This window comes from Prionailurus viverrinus, chromosome B4, assembly GCF_022837055.1.
Source record: "Prionailurus viverrinus isolate Anna chromosome B4, UM_Priviv_1.0, whole genome shotgun sequence".
NCBI lineage: Eukaryota > Metazoa > Chordata > Mammalia > Carnivora > Felidae > Prionailurus > Prionailurus viverrinus.
This window is the reverse complement of record NC_062567.1, coordinates 96,290,301-96,312,197: the sequence shown is the minus strand read 5'-3', so window position 1 is coordinate 96,312,197 and position 21,897 is coordinate 96,290,301. Positions and strand designations below refer to the sequence as shown.

Sequence of the window (21,897 nt, the reverse complement as noted above, 5' to 3'; positions counted from 1 at the left end):
CCATCTTTCCTTAAAAATTAAATTACTATTAAAATAAATCCAAGTCTAATAGTAGAAAAAGTATGAATTGTTAAACAACATATCCTCAGTATGATCAAGGTTGAAGTGTGAAATAAAATATTCAAAATTTGGGTGACTGAGGATTTTGGTTTTGTACAACTTTGCAAGTTGATGATTTTCAATATTTTCTTACGTGCGTTTTACCTGTCACCTCATAATTACTAATTGGACCATCCACTCTATTCTTTGTATTGAAGAATACTGTTTGCATAACAAGATTTTTCATTAGCTTACTCTGGTAAAGTCAAAACTCCTAAAGGTTTAGGAAAAAAGTAAAGAAAATAAATTTATACCACTTTGGGGTAGAGAAGTACAAGCATTAGTTTTCTATCACTACCATGAAAAATTCCCACAAACTTAGTGGTTTGAAACAACATAAATTAACTTATTATTTATTATTTATTTTATAGTTCTGGATATCAGAAGTACAAAATGAGTCCTACAGGGCTAACATTAAGATGTCAGCAGGGCTGGCTCCTTCTGGAGGCTCCAGGGGAAAATTCGTTCCTTGCCTCTTCTGACTTGTGGAGACTGCTCATGACCTCTCCCTCCACTTTCAAAGCCAGCTGTAGAGCATCTTCACTACTCTCTGACCTGTGCTGTCTTTGTTACATCTTCTGTTTCGTACTCTGATTATTCTGCTCCCTGTTATAAGGACCCTGATGATTACATTGGGCCCTGCAGATAATCCAGGATAATTTTCACACCTCTAAATCCTTTACATAATCACATCTGAAAAGTCCTCCTTGTTGCATAGGGTAAACATATTCACAGGGCCCACTGATTAGGGCATGGACATCTTTGGGGGAACACTATTCAGACTAGCATTTGCCCCACAATGTACTCACCCACAAAAAGTTGATTTGAGTGAAAGAAGTAAGAATGATTAACCACAGGATTTCTTTCCATGTAGTAGTAGTATGCAATTTGCATGGCTTGTTTAAAATTAGAGTAAGGATGACCGTTTTGTATGTTTTTACCCTTTTCAAAGTATACTGCAGGATAAATACGTGAACTTGAATGGATTTAGAGGTTAAAGGAGTTGCTTCTTCTCCTGCGAGTCAAACTCAGCCATTCTCTGGAAGAAAGCTGCTGCAAGTATGTGTGCTATATAGTTTTCCTCTTGTGGGATGATTCATTAAATAATTGCCTGATTATTCACTAAATGATTTGTTAAATTCATTAAATGATTTATTAAATCATTGGCCATTTTCTTCATGTTTTTTATGACTACTTATACTTACAAATATTTAATCCGTATTTTCTAGATTTGAAGAAGTGAGTGGCCAGGATTGAAGATAATCAATTGAAAACTTGGTCATTGCTTGAATTAGTTTTATTTGTAAAAATAAAGCTTATTATTATTGTTTTCATATTATTATCTTAAAAATTATCTGTGTGTATCTGTAGAAAATGTAAGAAATAAGAATAGTAGAAAGAAGAAGAGAGTATCAGTATACATTTTGTGTTAGGTAAGAAGAGAATCTGGGCTTCTATTAAGACCTTTATTCTTTGTAAACCTTCATAATATCACCCTTGTGTATATAAATCATTGATTAAGCACAAATTTACGGCTACTTTTCCCTTGTTTCCATCACAGAATTGGGTAAATATAAATTTTAGTTTAGAAATACATACAAGTGATGTATATTTATATTTCTTTATTCTTATTATTCTAAATATTGAAAGCCTACTGCTTGTCCAGACACCATGATAAATGTTTCATTAACTTATATCACTTAATTCTTACAACACACCTTTGAGGTAGGTATTATTATTAACCTACTTTTAGAAGTGGAAGGACTGTGGGTCCTCGAGATTAAGTGACTTGCCAAGATTTTGAACTCCAGTTCTGACTTCAAGATCTGTGCTCTTTACTCAGATATCATTACAAACACCAACAGCTGGGAAATATGTGTAGGAGATAAGAATACAAAAACTTGTTCAGCCCCACTGATAATCAGGGGAATGAAAATTAGCATCATGATATACTTTTATGCCTCTATTAAATTAGAGGAAAAATGTAATATTGAAATACTCAGATTTAGAATCGGTGCATTCTTAACTGGTACCATGAGGGAAAGTGGGTGGGGAGATGGCTTAAACAGGTGATGGGGATTAAGGAGAGCACTTTTGATGAGCACAGAGTGACGTATAAAAAAAACCTGACCAAAACATCAATGATAATTCACAGTATTAACTGATTATCATTTATATTAATTGATTTCAATTACATTGTAATAGTGACATTAGAAAAATTAGTGTATAGAGTTTTGAAAATACAAAAGTTTCTTTATTGACTCATGCTGCTGTCTTTAAATCTGCTTTGTTAACTTTTTGGCTTTTGAAATAATTAGAGAAGCAGGATATTACATAGAAATCATCACCTCTTTGCAAAGCTTTCAGGAGTTGAATTTCTGGAATGCAGAGGCATTTGATTGTAATGTGTATATTATGTTCTTTAGAAAATGACTAGTCTAAATTGAAATTCTACAGAATCAAATATAAGAAAACCCAAAAAACAAAACAAAACAAAAACCTGGTACCACATTTCTGGAAACAAGATTGGTGGTGTGTATTGACCTATAAAATTTTTCAAGTGATTTGATGCAAATAAAATCCCTGGAATCTATTCTATGGAAATAATCTGAAATATAGAAAAACTCAGATGAAAACAAAGGTATTTTTTAAAAGTGTGTGTTTTTTTAAATAATGAAAAAAATACTGGAAAAGTATGTAGCAATTGAGAAATACTAGATGAACATGATTTTAAGGAGTAACATGGAAGTTGCTTAAAATAAAAGGGGAAAAAGACAGTATGCAAGTCATTACAAATTTGTCTAAATCTATAGAATACACACTAAGAGTGAGCTCTAATGTAATGGATTTTGAGTGATGATGATTTGTGAATGTTGGTTTATCAATTGTAGCAAATGTACCACGCTGGTGAGGGATATTAATAATGGGGAAGGCTATGCATATGTGTGGTCAATAGGGTCTTTTGGTGTTATGAGCACCCTGTTTCAATTTCAACACCTTCAACTAGCAATGCTCTGACGCAATTGGGTGACCTACAATTCAACTCAGTTTTGACACTATCAACCCAGAGATAGCATCAGGTTCCACAGGTTAAGGGTTCAGTTTTAAAGACTGCACACCTTCTCCAACTTCAAACAAGCCCAGGTTGTTACCTGTGCTTCTGGCTACAGGCTGGAGTTGATACTCCGATACTGGTACTTCTGACCTACAAGCTATGTAAGTCAGAGGTTCCCACAGCCTCCTCCTTGAGTTTGATTAATTTGCTAGAGTGGCTCACAGAACTCAGAGAAACATTTTATTTACTAGATTACCAGTTTATTATAAAAATATAACTCAGGAATAGCCAGAGAGAAGAGATGGGTATGGCAAGGTATGGGAGAAGGGGCAGGAAGCTTCCATGCCCTCTCTAGGCATGCCACTCTCTCAACCTCCACGTGTTCACCAACCCAGAAGCTCTCTGAATGCTGTCTTTTTGGGATTTTATGGAGGTTTCATTACATAGGCAAGGTTGATTAAATCATTGACCATTGGTGATTAATTAAACTTCTAGCCCTCTTCTCCACTCCCTGGAGGTCAGGAGGTGAGAGTGAAAGTCCAACCCTCCAATCACAGGGTAGGCTTTATTGGCAACCAGCCCTCAAGTTTAGGAGCTTTCCAAAAGCAACCTCATTAACATAACAAAGGACATTTATTTCTCTTAACTTTGAGAAAACTCCAAAGATTCTGGGAGCTGTAACCCAGGAACTGGACAAGACCAAATATATATGAGAAATCTGTTTTGGTCATATGAATGTCCAAATGTATATTTCTTACAAATCATAATATCACAGGGGACATACAGGAAATATCTGTATCTTCCACTCAATTTTGCTATGAACCTAAAACTCCTAAAAAAATAAAGTCTATTTAAAAAAAAAAGGACAGGATATAGCCAGCTAGGGGTCCCTGGGTGGCTCAGTCAGTTGAGCCTCCAACTTGATTTTGGTTCAGGTCATGATCTTCTGGTTCGTGGCTTCAGGCCCTGTGTCAGGCTCTGCATTGACAGTGCTAAGCCTACTTGAGATTCTTTCTCTCCCTCTCCTTCTCAAAATAAATAAAAAACTTAGAAAAAAGTAAATAAAGGGCCAGCTAGTAATTTTGGCTTTATGGGCTGTTGTCTCTGTTGCAATCACTTAACTCTGCTGTTGTAATGAGAATACATAGACAATTCATAAATAAATCAATGTGGTTGTGGTTCAATAAAAGTTTATTTATAAAACAGAGCTGGACCATAGTTTGCCAACTCCTGGCCCAGGGATTTATAAGCTATAATTTACCTTCATTCTGGATTGGCTAGCAAAATTTTGTTGGAATTAGACAAGAAAGGTAACTGCCATTGTAAAATAGGCCTATGACTTTAAAAGACTGTCTTTAAGTCAAAACACTTTCTGGGGTCTATTAAAACACCTTCTGGGGGGGAGGGAGGGGGGAGGGACGGTGCAGAGGCACCTATGTGCCCCAGTTGGTTAAGTGCCCAAGTCTTAATTTCGGCTTAGGTCATACTCTCAGGTTTCTGAGATCCAACCCTGCACTGGGCTCTGTGCTGACAGTGCAGAGCCTGCTTGGGATTCTCTTTCTCCTCTCTCTGCCCCTCCCCTGCTCTTGTGAACTCTCTCTCTTTCTCAAAATAAATAAATAAACATTAAAAAAAATAAAAGGCTTTCTGGGGGATAATGATGGTGATAATTATGACAACTACAGTTATATTCTGTTTAGATTTTCTTCCTAAGTTTAGATGATATCACGATGTTTTCCAAGTACAATTAAGACAATCTTTGATACACGATAGAGGTGTGCTGCTACTTTAGGCTATGATGTATGTGTTATAGATAGACAATTGACCTTTAACTCGTGTGAACTGCATGGGTACATTTATATGCAGATTTTTTCAATAAATACAATGTTTTTTCTATTCAGTATGATTTTCTTAATAACATTTTCTGTAGCTAACTTTATTGTAAGAATGTAGCATATAGTACATATAACATAAAATATGTGTCAATTGACTTTATATTCCTAGTCAATAGTAGGCTAGTAGTAGTTAAGTTTTTGAGGAGTCAAAAGTTATATATGCATTTTTGACTGTATGGGGGGAGGTGGTTAGTACCTTTAACCCCAGCATTGCTCAAGGGTCAACTATTTTATATATATATATATATATATTTTTTTTTTTTTTTCCTAATTAACTGATTATTTTGTGATTTTATATTTCTGCATTTTAACTTTTTATTAGGATAGTATTTAAAACAATGCCGTATTAATAAAGTTTATACTGAATTGAATTTGTGTTCTCTTTGGTCAATTAGAGTGATGAAGTTCAGTCTTACATGTAATTTCTTCTTCTTTTTTTTTTTTTTTTAATTTATTTATTTTGAGAGAGAGAGAAAGAGTGTGAGGGAGGGGCAGAGAGAGACAGGGATGGAGAAAATCCCAAGCAGGCTCCGTGCTGTCAGTGCAGAACATGATGCGAGGCTCAAACCTGTGAACTGTGAGATCATGACCTGAGCCAAAATCAAAAGCTGGATGCTTAACAGACTGAGCCACCCAGGCACCCCTTGAATGTAATTTCTATACTTATTGTCAGTATCACAAAAATGACCAGTTAGATAACATTTAAGAAGTAAGATAGAAGTGTTGAATTGTTTGCTGCACTTATTAACTTGAATTTCTCTATGACTCATATGTATTTCTTATTCCATGGTGGCTGAGCTCACCACCATGAGCTCACCACTCAATTTATCATGAGTAAATTTCATGTCTTTGCACAATTTTTTTGAAATAATACTGAACATCTACAAATGTATACATGTATATATTTGTCTCTTCTTTGCTTAAATCCTGCAGTTTTCACATTACCTTTAGGGCAAGGTCCAAGTTCTCTGACTTGTATTATGGAACAGTTCTGGCCATGATCTCCTTGCTCTGGATTTCAGCCCTGTCTAGCTGCTAACTCTTGCCTGTGGGCTAGTGCAGGATGAGTTGTTTCCTGACTAAAGCAATATTCTCCCTTCTGCCTTTATCTGGCTAACTGCTACTTACCCTTCAGAGTTCCATTTCAAGGTTACTTTTTTTTGTTTTTGAAAAAACGTCCTCAGTTTCCTAGACTTGTTGGGTACACATGCTATATGTAGTTGCTCTGTCATAGCACGTGTTTTTCTGCATTATTGTTTGTTTGAATGAATGTCTTCCCCAGCAGACAGGGCACCATGAGGGTAAAGATTGTCTGTGTTGCTTATCATCCTATTTCTGTGTCTCAAGCATAGTAAGGAGAGCCTTAATAAATATTTCTTCTATGAAGTTTACTGAGAAAATAATAATCAGCTTTACTGAATTGACTCATTGCTTATCTTTTAACGTATAAATAAAGGGTGTATACATACTGATTTTTTCTTTTAATTAAAGCAAGGACGGACTTCCAAATCACGGGCAATCCAGAATCCTTGCCTACCTGTGTAAGTCACATTTCTTCACATTTGAGCTATTTAATGGGCGAACATATATAATACGTTAACAAATAAAAAAAATAAAGCAAAATTTTATATGTAGCTGTGATTGTGAATTGCAAAAAAATTGATATTCATGTAGATGGCCTGAAAATTGCTATGCCAGAATGGAAGGAAGCAGGATGATAGGATTGAGGGTACTACTTGTCTTGTTTTTTATTTTCTTTAATATTCTTACATTTTCCTGAAAAAGTTAAACTATTGTTTTATTTAGAAAATTGAGCTAAGTGAATTTATAAGAGAAATGTATGAAATTTTGAATTTTAAAACTAGGATAGTCAAAATGAATTTAATGAAAAGTATCTGTGACCCTAACCTTATCTTGAGAAATATGACAATTTTGTCAATCTTATTTAAATGATTTTAGGTTTGGATGGACTACATTAATTCATGTTTTATATTGTACATTTTTGCCTTTTAAAATTTGGAAGGTTATTATTTTTTTTTCAAGTATTTTAGACTACAGGACTTATTAGATAATAGAAGTTAAAACCCTAGTAATTTGTTAGGCTGAACCGTATGAAATTAATAAGTATCAGCAATTTCATGCGGTTCTACGTAACAGATACCTCTGTACTCATCTAGACAAAGAATAGAGGTAGGTGCAAGCCTTAGATAAATATATTCAGTGTGTACTGACAATGAATCCCATTCATGTTAAATGTTTAACAACTGGTTTTCTGAGTACTATAAGTTTATAAGTGTACTATAAGTTTATTTAAAATTTTACTTGTTAATCATACATAAACTTAAGTATTTTTAAGTTGGTTATAAATTTTACTCCTATGGAAGATATATAGTAGGCAATTTACAAATACTAATAAATATATAAACTCTCCTTTGGAAATTCCATGTAGCCAATTGATTCTCACGGAATGCTTTTTGTTTTCTGCTGAATTCTTGTATCTGCAGCTGGCGAACCATTAGTTAAATTTATGAACATTGGTTGATATTTTCATTTATTGTAAAGTGATGTGAGTGATTTAGTTGTTGACTTAAATAATAGTTTCAAATTCTGGTACAATATTTCCTCAGTTTTTTGTTATTTGTAATGTGCCAATTACAGATACGATACACTTTTTAAGTTTAATCTGTACCATTAATGTTTTCTTCACTACTGTTTTAAGTCTCAGAAATCAACAAAATAATAAATCAAGTCCTGATTCATAGCATTTGCCAATTTCTGTGTCAATCATCCTGCTGTGGCTGATTTCAAGCTATGTGTAATATTACTGAACCCAGACTTGGAAAGAGATGCACACCGTTATACTACCACACAAATACCATAGGTGTAAATAACTTCTAGAACATAGATAATAGTGAAGCACAGTAAAGCCATTAAGAAGTGATGACTTCAAGTATTTATGACCTTTGTTTTTGTTTTTTTTTTTTTTAATTTTTTTTTTCAACGTTTATTTATTTTTGGGACAGAGAGAGACAGAGCATGAGCGGGGGAGGGGCAGAGAGAGAGGGAGACACAGAATCGGAAACAGGCTCCAGGCTCCGAGCCATCAGCCCAGAGCCTGACGCCGGGCTCGAACTCACGCACCGCGAGATCGTGACCTGGCTGAAGTCGGACGCTTAACCGACTGCGCCACCCAGGCGCCCCATGACCTTTGTTTTTAATATAGCTTATTTAATTAGAAGCTTATATAATTTTATCTTTAATAATGCTTTGTTAACAACTAGCTCAAAAACTACTGAACCTTTATGTAACACAAGCCTCTCACAGCTGGTAGGTGCAGCACACCACTGGCTTTAGTGTACCTTTTTTATATAAGATGCAGCATGTATGACTTGCAACTATTAAAGCCTCATTTTAAAAAGTAATGGGATGCATAGATTATTTCTTTCAGGGTTCCACGACTTGATTTGGGAAGCCTTGTTGACTCTGATGAGGAGGTAATTTTTACTTGGTATTTACTATAAAAAACATTTGGACACAATATTGCATAGAGCCCATAATAAATGTTATTTAATTTTATTTTAGGATGGCTTTTCATATATCCCACTTAGTACTGCGCATATTCATTTTAACCCACCAGTTTCATAGCACCAGGACTGATCTTCAGCTGGGAAACAAAGTATAAGCTTCCTGGTACTTAACGACCACAGTCCATCCTGAGCAGTTCCACTTGCTTTGGTTGCTCAGTGATGCTGTACCAGTGAAATATTTTACATATGACCTCTGTTTAGCATGTAGATCATAATGATCTGTTTCTTAAGCATAAATGTTCAGGTAAATGATAAACCTGTGTATGTTAATAAGGAAAATTAATAATTATTTTCATTTTTTTCTCTTTTTTTTCTGGTGGATAACATGCTTTTTATTTTTACATCTAGGAGCAAGACATAATACCTGAAAACCTACCAGGACCAATAAGCAAATATAAACTAAAATATCAGCAACATAAAACTGAAATGAAAGAGGGATATAAACAGTACAGTCAGAGAAATGCAGAAAATCCAAAACCAGGTGTCACGCAACAGTCTCCAAGAAACAAGGTAGATGACAAGATATTGTATGAGACTTCATGAAGTTCTGATGTAATTAAAAAAAAAAAAGAAATTCCATGTATCAGAGAAGTCTTTTTGTCTGGGGTGTCTTGCTGTTAGTCACAGTAAGTATAGTAGCTAGCATTTGTTTTTGTGTTCTAGGGACTATTTGAAGTGCTTTGCTTGCATTAACTAGTTTATTCTTAATAACTACTCTAAGGGTTTATTATTTATCATTTTCAAATGTGAAAACTCTAGCCAGATGACCTAGTCATCTTTTCTCTGTTAGAAGTTTTCATTATTTTGGGATTGGAAATAAGACAATATCACAAAGCTGTTTTTGATGTAGCTATCCTGAACTCTCTTTGTCTCACAGTCTAAATTAAAATTGTTTTTTAATTATTTATTTTGTGAGAAAGAGAGAGAGAGAGAGACAGACAGACTACGAGATGGAGAGGGGCAGAGAGAGAGAGAGAGACACAGAATCTGAAGCAGGCTCCAGGCTCTGAGTTCTCACACAGAGCCTGACGCGGGGTTCGAACTCACGAACTGTGAGGTCATGACCTGAGCTGAAGTTGGACGCTTTAACCGACTGAGCCACCCAGATGCCCCTCACAGTCTAAATTTTAAAGTTGAAAAGTGATTACAGATGTGACAGTGACCCTATTTTATTCTAAAACTGTCATCACTCCGTGATTTTCTTCTGCGTCATGTTGGGAGATGTTTTTTTAACATCATGAATTACTAAAGTTATGCTTTTATTTAATATTAATTAGATGTAAATTCACCATTCATGACTATGAGAGCAAACTAACCATAATATATTTAATGGCTTTTCGTAAGCATATTGGAAAGGTCAACCTTGAATTGTGGAAAGAAAGGTTTAGAAACATTGTTTATGACACTACTAGCCATAAAAGAGATAATAGTTGGATGTAATAGTTAACTTTTTGTAAGAATATTGTATTTTCAGGGAAGTTTGATGATTGTATCAGCTTAACATTTTTTATAGGTAAAAAGAATTGATTAATTTATGAGTAGGTATGGCATATCATCTATCCATGTAGGAACTATCTTGAACTAACTACTACATCACATGGTGTTTAGTGGAAAGAGTAACGAAAGTTATGGGATTATTTTGTCTCTATTATGTTAAGACACATATCCCAGATCCAAACAGATGTATACAAATGTAATAATCTAATGTCTATAATCATAGGCAGGATAATTTCACAGCCCTGTAGCATCCGGCCATTTATTTATAAGTTTTACCATGTAATATTTAGATCACTGTAATAGTGTTGGGGAAATAGACTGAAGATATCTAAAAGCTCATGCTCTATTTGCTGCAGCAAAGTAGTTTAAAATATTTTCAAGCGAAGCTTTGATTTCCTTGAACATGTGTTCAGATGAGGGCATTTGTTTATTTTTGGTTAAGAGAGGAACCAATATTTCTTGCAAAGCTTCCCATATGTTTGGTAAACACTTATAGTATGAATAAAGAACTTTATAGAAGCCAGCATATGCATATTTTCTTTTGGAAAAAAATTCTGTTTTGCTTTGATTTTTAAAATCTACATATAAATGTATACAATTATTATTTCATGTGTTCTTGATAGTCTTGCAAAAAGACCTGGTTTCTATACATAATAATTTTGTACTTAAGGGTTCGAACAACTTATTTGATATTTTTTTAGATTTTTGCCATTACGAAAATCAAAATTGCTGTATACATGGGCTATTAGTAAAACTGTTTACAATTACATTAATTCGCATTGGAATAGTAATCTCTGGAAATAGAAGGGCTCTCTGATATCAGAAATGTAAGCCTCTTGATAAAGTAGGGAACAACATGTAAATTGATTCTTTTTACTGATTAAAAAAAAAGCTAAAGTTAGACTTATTTAGGACCTAGGACAATAACTAAAGGTCGTAATCACCCATTAGTCAAACTGATATTATCAGTCAACAGATAATTAATTAAACAGTAAGATAAAAGTTCCCCTCTGCTTGTTTAACGGCAGATTTCCTTTGTTGAGTTTCCTTCCATTTAGTGTAAAAAGCTGATGAATCCTTATTGTCAAATTATTTCCCAAAATGTGAACTTATATTTTAAATAATGAAATATCTTTAAATAAAGCATGAAAATCATTAAACTTCAATTTTATAGAAAACAGTAATTAAGTCAGTAAATAGAACAAATATTTTTGCCCTTACAGAATATATATCATCGTGGAAGGACTTAGCAAGAAAAAAATATTAGTGAATGAATGAATGAATCAACCCATCTAGCCTGACAGATGGTGATAAATGCTATGGATGGAGGGGAACTGGGAAGACCAGGGTTCAAGGTTGGGATCGCAACTTGTACAGGATCACCAGGGAAGATCTTTCCCATAGGTAGCATTTCAGCACACGACTGGTGCACAAGAGGTGATGCACAAGCCACTCAGAATAAACTCTTGAGTGTCAGGAAGCAGGAGGGAGCATAGAGTGTTCAAGAAATATCAAGGAGGATGGGGGACCTGGGTGGCTCAGTTGGTTAAGCCTTTGATTCTTGATTTTGGCTCAGGTCATGATCTCCCAGTTTGTGGGTTTGAGCCATGAGTCAGGTTCTGTGCTGACAGCACAGAGCCTGCTTGTGATTCTCTCTCACTCTCTCTCTCTCTCTTTCTCTCTGTCTCTCTCTCTCTCTCTTCTCTCTGCCTGTTCCCATGCTGGCTCTCTCTATCAAAATAAATAAATAAACACTAAAAAAAGAAGAAATACCAAGGAGGATGGTGTGGTCAGAGGAGGAAGAGGAAGGGAGAGATGAGGAGAGAGTTAAGGGAGGGCGGGGAGGCAGATTTGCGAGGCCTTGTAGACCACGTAAGAACTTTGCCTTTTACTCTGAGGCAGAAAGTGCCTTTGCTGTGTTGAGGATGGGTTTGGTGAAGAATGGGGCGAAGCTGGAAGCGGAAAGATATTTGTGGCGTCTGTCACAATAAGCCACACAGGAGATGAGGACAATGGCAGCAGAGTTGGATAAGAAGTGGTCATGATGAGAAACCAGATTCTGGGTAGATTTTGAATAATTGAGAATATTTGCTGAGAATATTTGTTGATGGTTTGGTTGCAGGCTTAGGAGAAAGAGATGATGAAGGATGCCTCTAAAGTTTTGGGCCTGAACAATTGGAAGGGGAGGGAAGACCACCAGGAAGTCTGGTCTGGGGAGGTTAAATTTGACATACCAAGGGGGAAATGTCACCCTTTCCCTTTTGTAAAAGGATAAAAATAAGCTGAAACAAAATAAGTAAAAATCTTTTGAAAGTTTTTTTCAGTCTAAACTTAGTGCAGACCTTTGCTTATACTTGAACATAATCTGTTAATTTAATCAGCTTAATTTACCTTATATAATGCTAAACATCTTTTTTGATGCCTGTTAAAATAAATCACTATGCAGGAAAAACAAATATATTAGCAGGTAAATAAATAAAATTATAAAGTATCCTCATAAATTGATTTCCCAATAGTTAATACTTATATAAGATGTGTTATTCATTTGTTGAATAAATATCGAGTGTTCACAATGTGTGGTCCTGTTCAGGCATCAGGGATACTGCAATAGAAAAGACAGTTCCACCCTAATGGAATGTCTAGCAGGAGAGGCAGGCAATAATTCACAAACAAATGTATAAGATTTCATGTAGTAGTCAAAGGTCATGAAGACAGAGTAGAGTATGAACATGGAGTGTGACCTTTCGAGAAGGATTTAAGTGAGAACAAACCCTGGAGGAAAAACTCTTGAAATCTATTATGTTTTTGGCAATTGCTATCCCACTGGGACATTTTTGTTGTTGTTGTTAAGGGAATATAAGTACATCTTATATTCAGAGAAAAAATTTAGTGTTTATCTTTAGGATCCCAGAGAATCCTTTACCTTAAAGGATAAACCCCATCTCTTAGTACTTCTGAATTTCATTGTATGAAGGAGTGGACATTGCCCATTTTTATTAACTTTACAAAGACTCAAATGGACAATAATAGTTATAATAGTTGCTACTTTGTATCTAATGCTGACTCTATATCAGATACTTTTATAGGTGTTGGGCATTTAATCTGTGTGTGTGTGTGTGTGTGTGGTAGATACTGTTATAATTCCCATTGCCATGAGTAAGCCAAGGCACAGAGAGGTCATCTAGCTAGAAGGTGGAAGAACTGGATTCAAATAGGCGATCTGATTGTCAGAGATTGTACTGTTAACTGCTACACAAATAACTATTGACATGTTCAGAGGTGATTTAATACTCTATTTTGTTAAAAACAAATATGCCAAGTATGTGAACTGAGTACAAACTCTCATGAGTTTATTTATTGCTTTCACTTGCAGTGTGTACAAGGTGAAGCAGCCATCATTGATGGTCTTACAACTCTGGATAGGAAGGCCCTCTTACAGCAGGGTTATGCAGACATCCCGTACAATGCACCATGGTGTATGAGGAAGTCTGATGCCGTAAGTTACCAGTATTTTTATTTACTTGTTAACCCATTAAGTTCATTTGCCCTCCAAGATTTTCCAGACTTAAAACTGAATAAATAATTGCAACAATTGAATTTGGACTGAGGTGGATGTTCACTAATGAGTAAATCGAGTCCTTATTTTTACCAATGGTTGCTGTTTGGTATATTTACCGTGGAAAAATAGTCTTGAATCTTTAAGAGTTTGTAAAAATTTAGTTTATGCTATTAAAAATGTTAATTGGCTGCTGTTTTTGTCAGTGGGTTTAATTTAGCATCACCCCTGCCTCCAAAGTAACCTAGTTAGTTTTTTGAAAGTGATAAGCAAATAAGACTAGAGAAATTCCAGCACGTTAAGGAAAAGGGCAGGAATCAAGTAATTATTCTTTTTTTTAAGGAAAAGGGAAGCAAAGCTCTAGATTCTCAATATTAACTCTAAATTGCATCTTTTATAAAATCATTTGGATTGTTGGATGAGGATCGCTTAGGGCAGGTCTGATACAAATAGATAATGACATTTCTATAGTGTCCTGGGGTAATCAGACCAAGCTGCTTGAAGCTGGAGTCCACTGGCCAGCCCAGACACCCCCAGGTGATTAATATCTTAGACATATTAGTAATGAGTTGATGAAATACCAGTGTGTGGTGGTTCCAAAGTTGGGAAAATTCTGGCTTAAATAACCTAAATATAGTAAAACATTACAGTTTTAGCCAGTTACATTATCATTATCATTGAGAGGGAAGTCAATATATATTTTATTGGAATTATAATCATCCGGAATTAGTATGTTCTGAATTGACAACAAGGTGTAATCAGTCTCCGAACTATGTACTATTTTCTGTGGTTGAGCAAGTTACTATTTGCTATAGTTCTTTTACTAAAACAACATAAACATTATTTTATATGCCTATTATTATTGAGATATTTATGTTTAATAGAATAAGGAATCTTACCAGGATTATCCTAAAATTAAAAAAGGCTGCTTTATAAGACAAAACAGTATCCCAGATAAGGCTTACTTTGATATGTTCCTGCAGTTACACCTGAAATGAGTATTACTGATACTTAAGGCCTATTGAGTGTTCTTGATTTCATCCAAAGCCATCTGGGTGTTAGTGGCTTTCTTTTACTCACAATCATTTTAATTCACTAAATTCAGCATCACATACATTTTACTTCACTGTGGTAGCAGGCATTTATCATCACCCCCACACCCGCCCAAGGAAATGTTTGTGTGAGTACACTTTGAATGCGTTTGAAATTAGTACTGATTTATTTTTAATTTTTTTTAATGTTTATTTATTTTTGAGACAAAGGGAGACAGAGCGCGAGTGGAGGAGGGGCAGAGAGAGAGGGAGACACAGAATCTGAAACAGGCTCCAGGCTCTAAGCTGGATGGGCTCAGAGCCCGATGCGGGGCTTGAACCCACGAACCGTGAGATCATGAACTGAGCCGAAGTCGGATACCTAACTGACTGAGCCACCCAGGCGCCCCAGTACTGATTTATTTTTAAAATGTAGGTGGAAACATTTTAATTTTTAACCACTTAATTCAACAACAGAAGCAGTGAGCCTGTGTGGTTTTTATATCCATCTCTTCTAGTTTGCTAGTCAGTTTTCAACATCAGATCCTTTGAATCAGTGTGGCTTCTGCTTCTGATCTGCTTTTTGTTTACACAGGCCTCTAAATCAGTGTGCCTGAGGGTGATTCTAACCTCTCCTACAATAAGCCTCCATAAATGTCAACACTCAAGGTGGGCTTTCTGCATGGGCTTTCTACTCATTAATCTCACCTCTTTTGCTTGCTTCTGAGTTTTACACCTCTGTTCTGGCTGACCTTTTCTGTATATAATTTCATGTTTTAGTCAGTGTTCACTTTCTTCCCCCTTAGACATAAAACATGCTTTGCTGTACCTGTAAGTTACCACAAGTTTTCTAACTTTTTAATTGCTGTTTGACATTGATTACTAAACAAGTCATTATAAATTGTCATGAGCTTAGATAACACCAGATGCAGTTATGTTAAATGACATGAACTTTATATGGGGCGTATTTGGATGTGTAAACTGTATCTTAAGTTCTACCAAACCAAAAAAAAAAAAAAAAGATGAAATTCAACTATAGACTAATATTTAAATAGTTGTGCCCAAATTTCCAGTTTTCTTAGTAGTTTCTATGATATGCCTTTAGTCATTCTTATTTGAATTTTGCGTTAGTTTCAAATGGAGCATTCTCCCTAAGGTTACAAAGCCTCTATCTAAGGAATGTTATTGTACTTGATTCCATTTACTAGAGTGATCAAGGGAGATGACAGTAATTTACAGTGTAAAAATAGAACAAGCTTTATTTTGACTCCTTAATTTTTTTAGCTTATTTTATTTACTCTTGAAAAGAAACATTTTAGTGAATATAGTCACATTATAATCTAATTGGAATTGAATGATTACTAATCTTTCAATTTCATATAACCTAAAATATAGTAAAAATATTTTCTTTTCTTTTCTTTTTTTTTTTTTTTTTAATTTTATTTTTGGGACAGAGAGAGACAGAGCATGAACGGGGGAGGGGCAGAGAGAGAGGGAGACACAGAATCGGAAACAGGCTCCAGGCTCTGAGCCATCAGCCCAGAGCCTGACGCGGGGCTCGAACTCCCGGACCGTGAGATCGTGACCTGGCTGAAGTCGGACGCTTAACCGACTGCGCCACCCAGGCGCCCCTAGTAAAAATATTTTCAAATGAGTTGGAAGAGCAAAAAATAGTGTGAAGATAGTTTAATCAAACCAGCAATTGAGTAATGGATTATATGCATAGAAAATATTATTATCCTTTTAATGATGGAAGGCTTTTTAAAAATATTTATTTTTAGATTTTTGATATAAGGTTGAATGACTCCAATTCAGTTTTAGCTTCATATCTACTACTTACAGTTTTAGAACAAACTCTTTTTGTGTCAGGGTTGGTATTCTTGGAGCAGGTTAAAGTGCCTTTTACAGGGCATCTGTCAAGGATAGGGTTATAATAATCTCCTCCTCCTTTATTCTGGCTCCATGAAATTCAGAGGCTGTGCATGGAAAACTCTGATGATTTCTACAGAAATTTAAGTGTATCACTTTTTAGGAAATAAATGGTATTTTTATATTAAATAATTAGGATTCTTTTATTAGTGATGGATATAGTAATTTATATTTAAGAAGGAAGTTGGAAATTTAACATATATTTTGGATTCTTGTCTTAACTATAGTATTGTTCTATTTTATGGACAATGAAATTAAAAAGAAATTTTCTCTTCTTAGGAAATTGTGGCTGCAGAGAAGAAGAAACAGACTGTTGCAGAGCAAGTGATGATAGACCACTTATCTAGGTGGGTGAGAGTTAGTAATGAGTAATATAAATCCATTCAGAAAGTTTTCATTAATTTTTTTTATTGTTAGTCAATCAGCAAGTGGCTATCTCAGAGGCTCTCAAACTTTCTCTGTTCACTGCACTCATAGTATTTTAGTGATTTTGTTTTTCATAGCATTCCTAAGTCAGTAGAAATACCCAACAGTTCTATTTTTAAGTATTTTTATCTAAATAACTTAAGTATTTACTTCATTACAACTTAATGGCCATTTGAAAAAATAATACACATAAATTGAAAGAAAAAATATTTTTATTTCATTCTCAAATAGCCTCAATTACTTGTTTGTACCTTTTGGGACACTGCCCAATCCCTCAAACCTTAGAAATGTGTAGGATACTGTCACCTTCACTTTTGACTGCACATGGCACTTACTATTTATCACAGCAACTGTAGAAAACCCTGCTTTGCAACGTTTTGACATCATTGTAACATGATCTTTTGTTCAAACTGTGAATTACCTTGAGCTAGTAGTTCAGGTAGCATCCAACAAATACTAAGTATCACTGTTTCCCTCAAAAATTAAAAATATCTCACGTAGTCCCTATGAATTTTCTGTGGCACCCTAGAGTGACTTGGTGTACAGTTTGGAAACTGTGGGACCGTTAGAAATTTTAAACTTAATCTCCAGTTTCATAACTCTTAGAAAACTGTGTAAAGGTTAAACACAGCTGTTTCAAATTGCATGATAATATGTAAATATGGCAGGATTTCAGAAAAGGCGGAATAGTCTAGGATGCCTTCAAGAAAGAACTAGGACTTTTGGTTAGCTGAAAAAAAAATTTTTTTTATGTTTATTTTTGAGAGAGAGAGAGACTTATGATTAGCTTTGAAAAAAAGTATTGCTTGTGTAGATGGCAGAGAGAAAGGTATTTTTACGTGCATGTTTTTCAGTAACTTGTTTTGAAATAATTATTCTTTAAAAAAAATTTTTTTTTAACGTTTATTTATTTTTGAGACAGAGAGAGACAGAGCATGAACGGGGGAGGGGCAGAGAGAGAGGGAGACACAAGATCGGAAGCAGGCTCCAGGCTCTGAGCTGTCAGCACAGAGCCTGACGCGGGGCTCGAACTCACAGACCGTGAGATCATGACCTGAGCCGAAGTCCCACGCCTAACCGACTGAGACACCCAGGCGCCCCTATTAATTATTCTTATAGGCTTCAATGCACCTCCTTCACTTATCTCTTGAACTCACTTTGTCGGTGTTTTCACCCTTACTGTGCCACCACATCTCCTCATAAGATAACGAGTGGCATCCATGTTGTTCCACTAATGGTGATTGCTCGGTTCTCCTTTATTTGACCCAGCAATGTCTTTCTCCACTGGAAACTTTCTCCTTTTTTGAAATACTTTTCTCTTTCCCATTTGGCTTCCTACACACGACACTTGGCTAGTTTTCCTTCTCCCTTCTGCTCCTTCTCAGTCTTTTCCCCTGGTTCCTTTTCATCACCCCTGCCTTTATATGTGGGAGTACACTGGGCTCCATTCTTGGACTTTTTCTACATGTAGTTCCCAAGTGACCTCACCAGTATCATGCCTTTAAAAACCATTTATACGCTGATGCTTCCCTAATCTAAGGCTGCAGTGGAACGTTTGCCAATCTGGGTTCCGGGAAGTTCTTTTCCTTCCCTTTCCCCATGACCAAATCCTCTTTAATTTTCCTCCAAGGCAGCTCCATTCTTCAGGTTATTTAGACCTAAAATCTTGGTGATGCTTTTGATGCCTCTCTTTTTCTCAAATCCTATACTCAGTTTGTCAGCAATCACTCTCACTTCCACCCTCACAATAAATTTACTCCTTCTGCCATCATCCCTGCTCACACTGTCATCTTCTTTCTCCTGGATTATTTTAGTCACTTTCTAACTACACTCATTGTGTCTCCATTTGCCCCTTGTTGGTCTATTCTTAACCCAGGAGCCAGAGTAAGTCTATTAAAAAGCAAGCCAGATCAAACCTTCCAGTAATTTTCCACATCAGAGTAATATCTATGTATTGATTACATATCACCACAAAACCTAGTAGCTTGAAACAATAATTAATGTTTGTTTGTTTGTTTATTTATTTATTTATTTATTTATTTATTGAGAGTGCAAATGAGCGGGGGAAGCGCAGAGAGAGAGGAGACAGAGGATCCGAAGGGGTCTCTGCCTGACAGCGGAGAGCCTGAAGGGAGGCTCGAACTCACGAACTGTGAGATCATGACCTAAGCCCAAGTTGGATGCTTAACTGACTAAGCCACCCAGGCGCCCCCTAAGACAATAATTAATTAGAGCTCATGTATCTTCAGATTAACTGTCCAAGCTAGGCTTGGCCAAGTGGTTCTTACTTTTTACTTACTTTGGCCAGTTACATATGAATAAAAACATTGGTCTCAGTTCAGAGCTTAGGACTTAGGAAGCCTTATGTGTTCCCACTTGGCCTTTTTGTGCTTTCACTATATTTATGAGAACACAGCTTGGCCCACCCACTGGTCTTAAGAAGAACGTGACTCTGCAAATGCACCTGGGCCACTTAGCCAAGATTATCCTAGACAAGCAGATCCACAAACAACCCACACTTACATACGTTAGTTTAGTTGAGATCAGCAGAGCCATGCAGCTCTATATAATGGCCAAAGGAAGTCAAATGGTTAAGCCCAAAGCTAAAGGGGAAGAAAGTACAGTACACCTATAATGAGGCCATGGCAAGGATATGGATCAGGTGTGCTAAAAAATTGTCAATAATATAGTTTACCCAAGCCCTACATGATCTGCCCATCATTAGACCTTGGCTCACTTTTCCTGCTTCTCTCCCTCTCTTATCTATTCTGTTCCAGCCACTCAGCTTCCTCCCTGTTCTCAAACATACCATAAGGTTCACTCCTGTCTTAGGTACCTTGTATTTATCTTCCCTTCTGCTTGGAATGCTTTTCCCCCAGAAATCCATATTGTTGCTTACTTACTTTGCTTCACATCTTTATTCAGAAGTCATCAATACAATGTCTATTTGTTGAAAGAAAAATAAGAGAGAGACATGGGGGCCCCTGTGTGGTTCAGTAGGTTAAGCATCTTTTTTTTTTAAGGTTTATTTTATTTGTTTTTGAGAGAGCATGAATAAGGGAGGGACAGAGAGACAGAGAGAGAGGGGGGACAGAGGATCTGAAGTGGGATCCATGCTGACAGCAGTAAGCCCAATGTGGGACTTGTACTCACAAACCACGCGATCACGACCTGAGTTGAAGCCAGATGTTCAACCCACTGGGCCACCCGGGCACCCCAAGCATCTGACTCTTGATTTCAGCTCAGGTCATGATCTCATGGTTTGTGGGCTTGACGCCCAAGTTGGGCTCTGTGCTGGCAGCACAGAACCTGCTTGAGATTCTCTGTCTCCCTCTCTCTCTGTTCCTCCTCCTGCTCGTGCTTTCTCTCTCTCTCTCTCTCTCTCTCTCTCTCTCTCTCTCTCTCTCTCAAAATAAATAAATAAACATTAAAAAAATTAAAGAGAGACACGAAGCTCAGAGTTTTCTCAAAAATTTCAGTGTAGGGGCGCCTGGGTGGCACAGTCGGTTAAGCGTCTGACTTCAGCCAGGTCACGATCTCGCGGTCCAGGAGTTCGAGCCCCGCGTCGGGCTCTGGGCTGATGGCTCAGAGCCTGGAGCCTGTTTCCGATTCTATGTCTCCCTCTCTCTCTGCCCCTCCCCTGTTCATGCTCTGTCTCTCTCTGTCCCCAAAATAAATAAACGTTGAAAAAAAAAATTAAAAAAAAAATTTCAGTGTATTTTTAGATAATATTTATGGAAAAAGATTGATAGGAGTGTTTGTTTTTTTATGGCTAGTAGGTTTTAATTATTAAATTTATTCATTCAGTATCTGGCAAATATATAATTGTAAGTTTGCATTGGTAGTTGAGCTTTTCTAGCTGCTTACACATATGTGAATGCTAGAGTCATGCATTATCGCACTGAATTGTCAGACTTTGTATTTTCTGTGTAGGGCTGTGATCAGTGATCCAGAACAAAACTCAACCTCCGAGAGACAAGAAAGCATTCATATCGTTCCAGATTCAAAGATGGCACCTCTTCGATTTAGGAAAAGAACGCTACATGAAACTAAGTAAGAAGACTTCACTTATATCGAATGAGGATATAGTATGTTATAAATGAATTTTTAAAAATATACTTATGTGTCTAACTGAAAAGACCTTTTTTATTGGCTTATATTTGCTTTTTTCTATATAAAAGGAAGTGGAATTTTTGGAGTTCAGATCTCGGTTCTGCCAATTTAGGGTATTGGGGTATACTTTGCCCTCTAGAGTTTTTATTAGTAACTTAGGAATGACAGCTACAACCTTAGGAGATAATATATGTGACAATATACAATATAGTAACTGAGACATTTGTATATGCCGAATCTCATTGATATAATGTATTCAAAGTTAGTATTATTTAAACATTTATTATTATTATTATTATTATCATTTTGCCTTTTACGTTGTAGCTTATGAAATCTTTGGGCTTTTACAGTTTTGGGGTGCAGTCCACTTAAATTTGTCAACAACTTCATTGGCAGGTGATGGCTTGCTTCAGCATCAATAGACACAAAATCCACAGTTTCTGCAGCAATGCTTTCATATTTTCAGACTGCTGGACATGCCAAGAAGTACTTCTTTAGAACTGTTCTCTTTTGTTTCATTCTTATTTTCTGGAAGGGTGTTTCCATACCTTAAATACTCAAAGGTATTGTGTGTTAATTGCCTATGGCTTCTGTGACAAATTACCACACACAGTATTTTAAAGCAACACAAATTCATCCTCTTACCGTTCTGGAGGTCAGAGGCCTAAAAGCAAGGTGTTGATGGGGCTGCATTCCTTCTGGAGGCTTC

General features: G+C 36.1%; 1 protein-coding gene across 11 annotated transcripts in view; it reads left to right on the top strand.

Moving 5' to 3' along the window:
• The window catches only part of CAPS2 (calcyphosine 2), a 57,276-nt gene that overhangs the window by 2,977 nt on the left and 32,402 nt on the right, over positions 1-21,897 (top strand). For 5 of the 11 annotated variants that reach the window (XR_007153844.1, XM_047865838.1, XM_047865840.1 and 2 more), the window contains 7 exons: positions 1,052-1,158; positions 6,541-6,590; positions 8,498-8,543; positions 8,985-9,158; positions 13,507-13,629; positions 16,929-16,996; positions 21,009-21,128. Coding sequence is in view for 10 of the 11 variants with exons in the window: in XM_047865838.1 (XP_047721794.1) it covers positions 1,081-1,158; positions 6,541-6,590; positions 8,498-8,543; positions 8,985-9,158; positions 13,507-13,629; positions 16,929-16,996; positions 21,009-21,128 (659 nt within the window). In the remaining variant the exon portion in view is untranslated. Of the gene's footprint in view, positions 1-1,051; positions 1,159-6,540; positions 6,591-8,483; positions 8,544-8,984; positions 9,159-13,506; positions 13,630-15,315; positions 15,390-16,928; positions 16,997-21,008; positions 21,129-21,897 lie in introns of those variants that run through there. The other 6 variants (XM_047865837.1, XM_047865841.1, XM_047865839.1 and 3 more) reach the window with 6 other exon arrangements.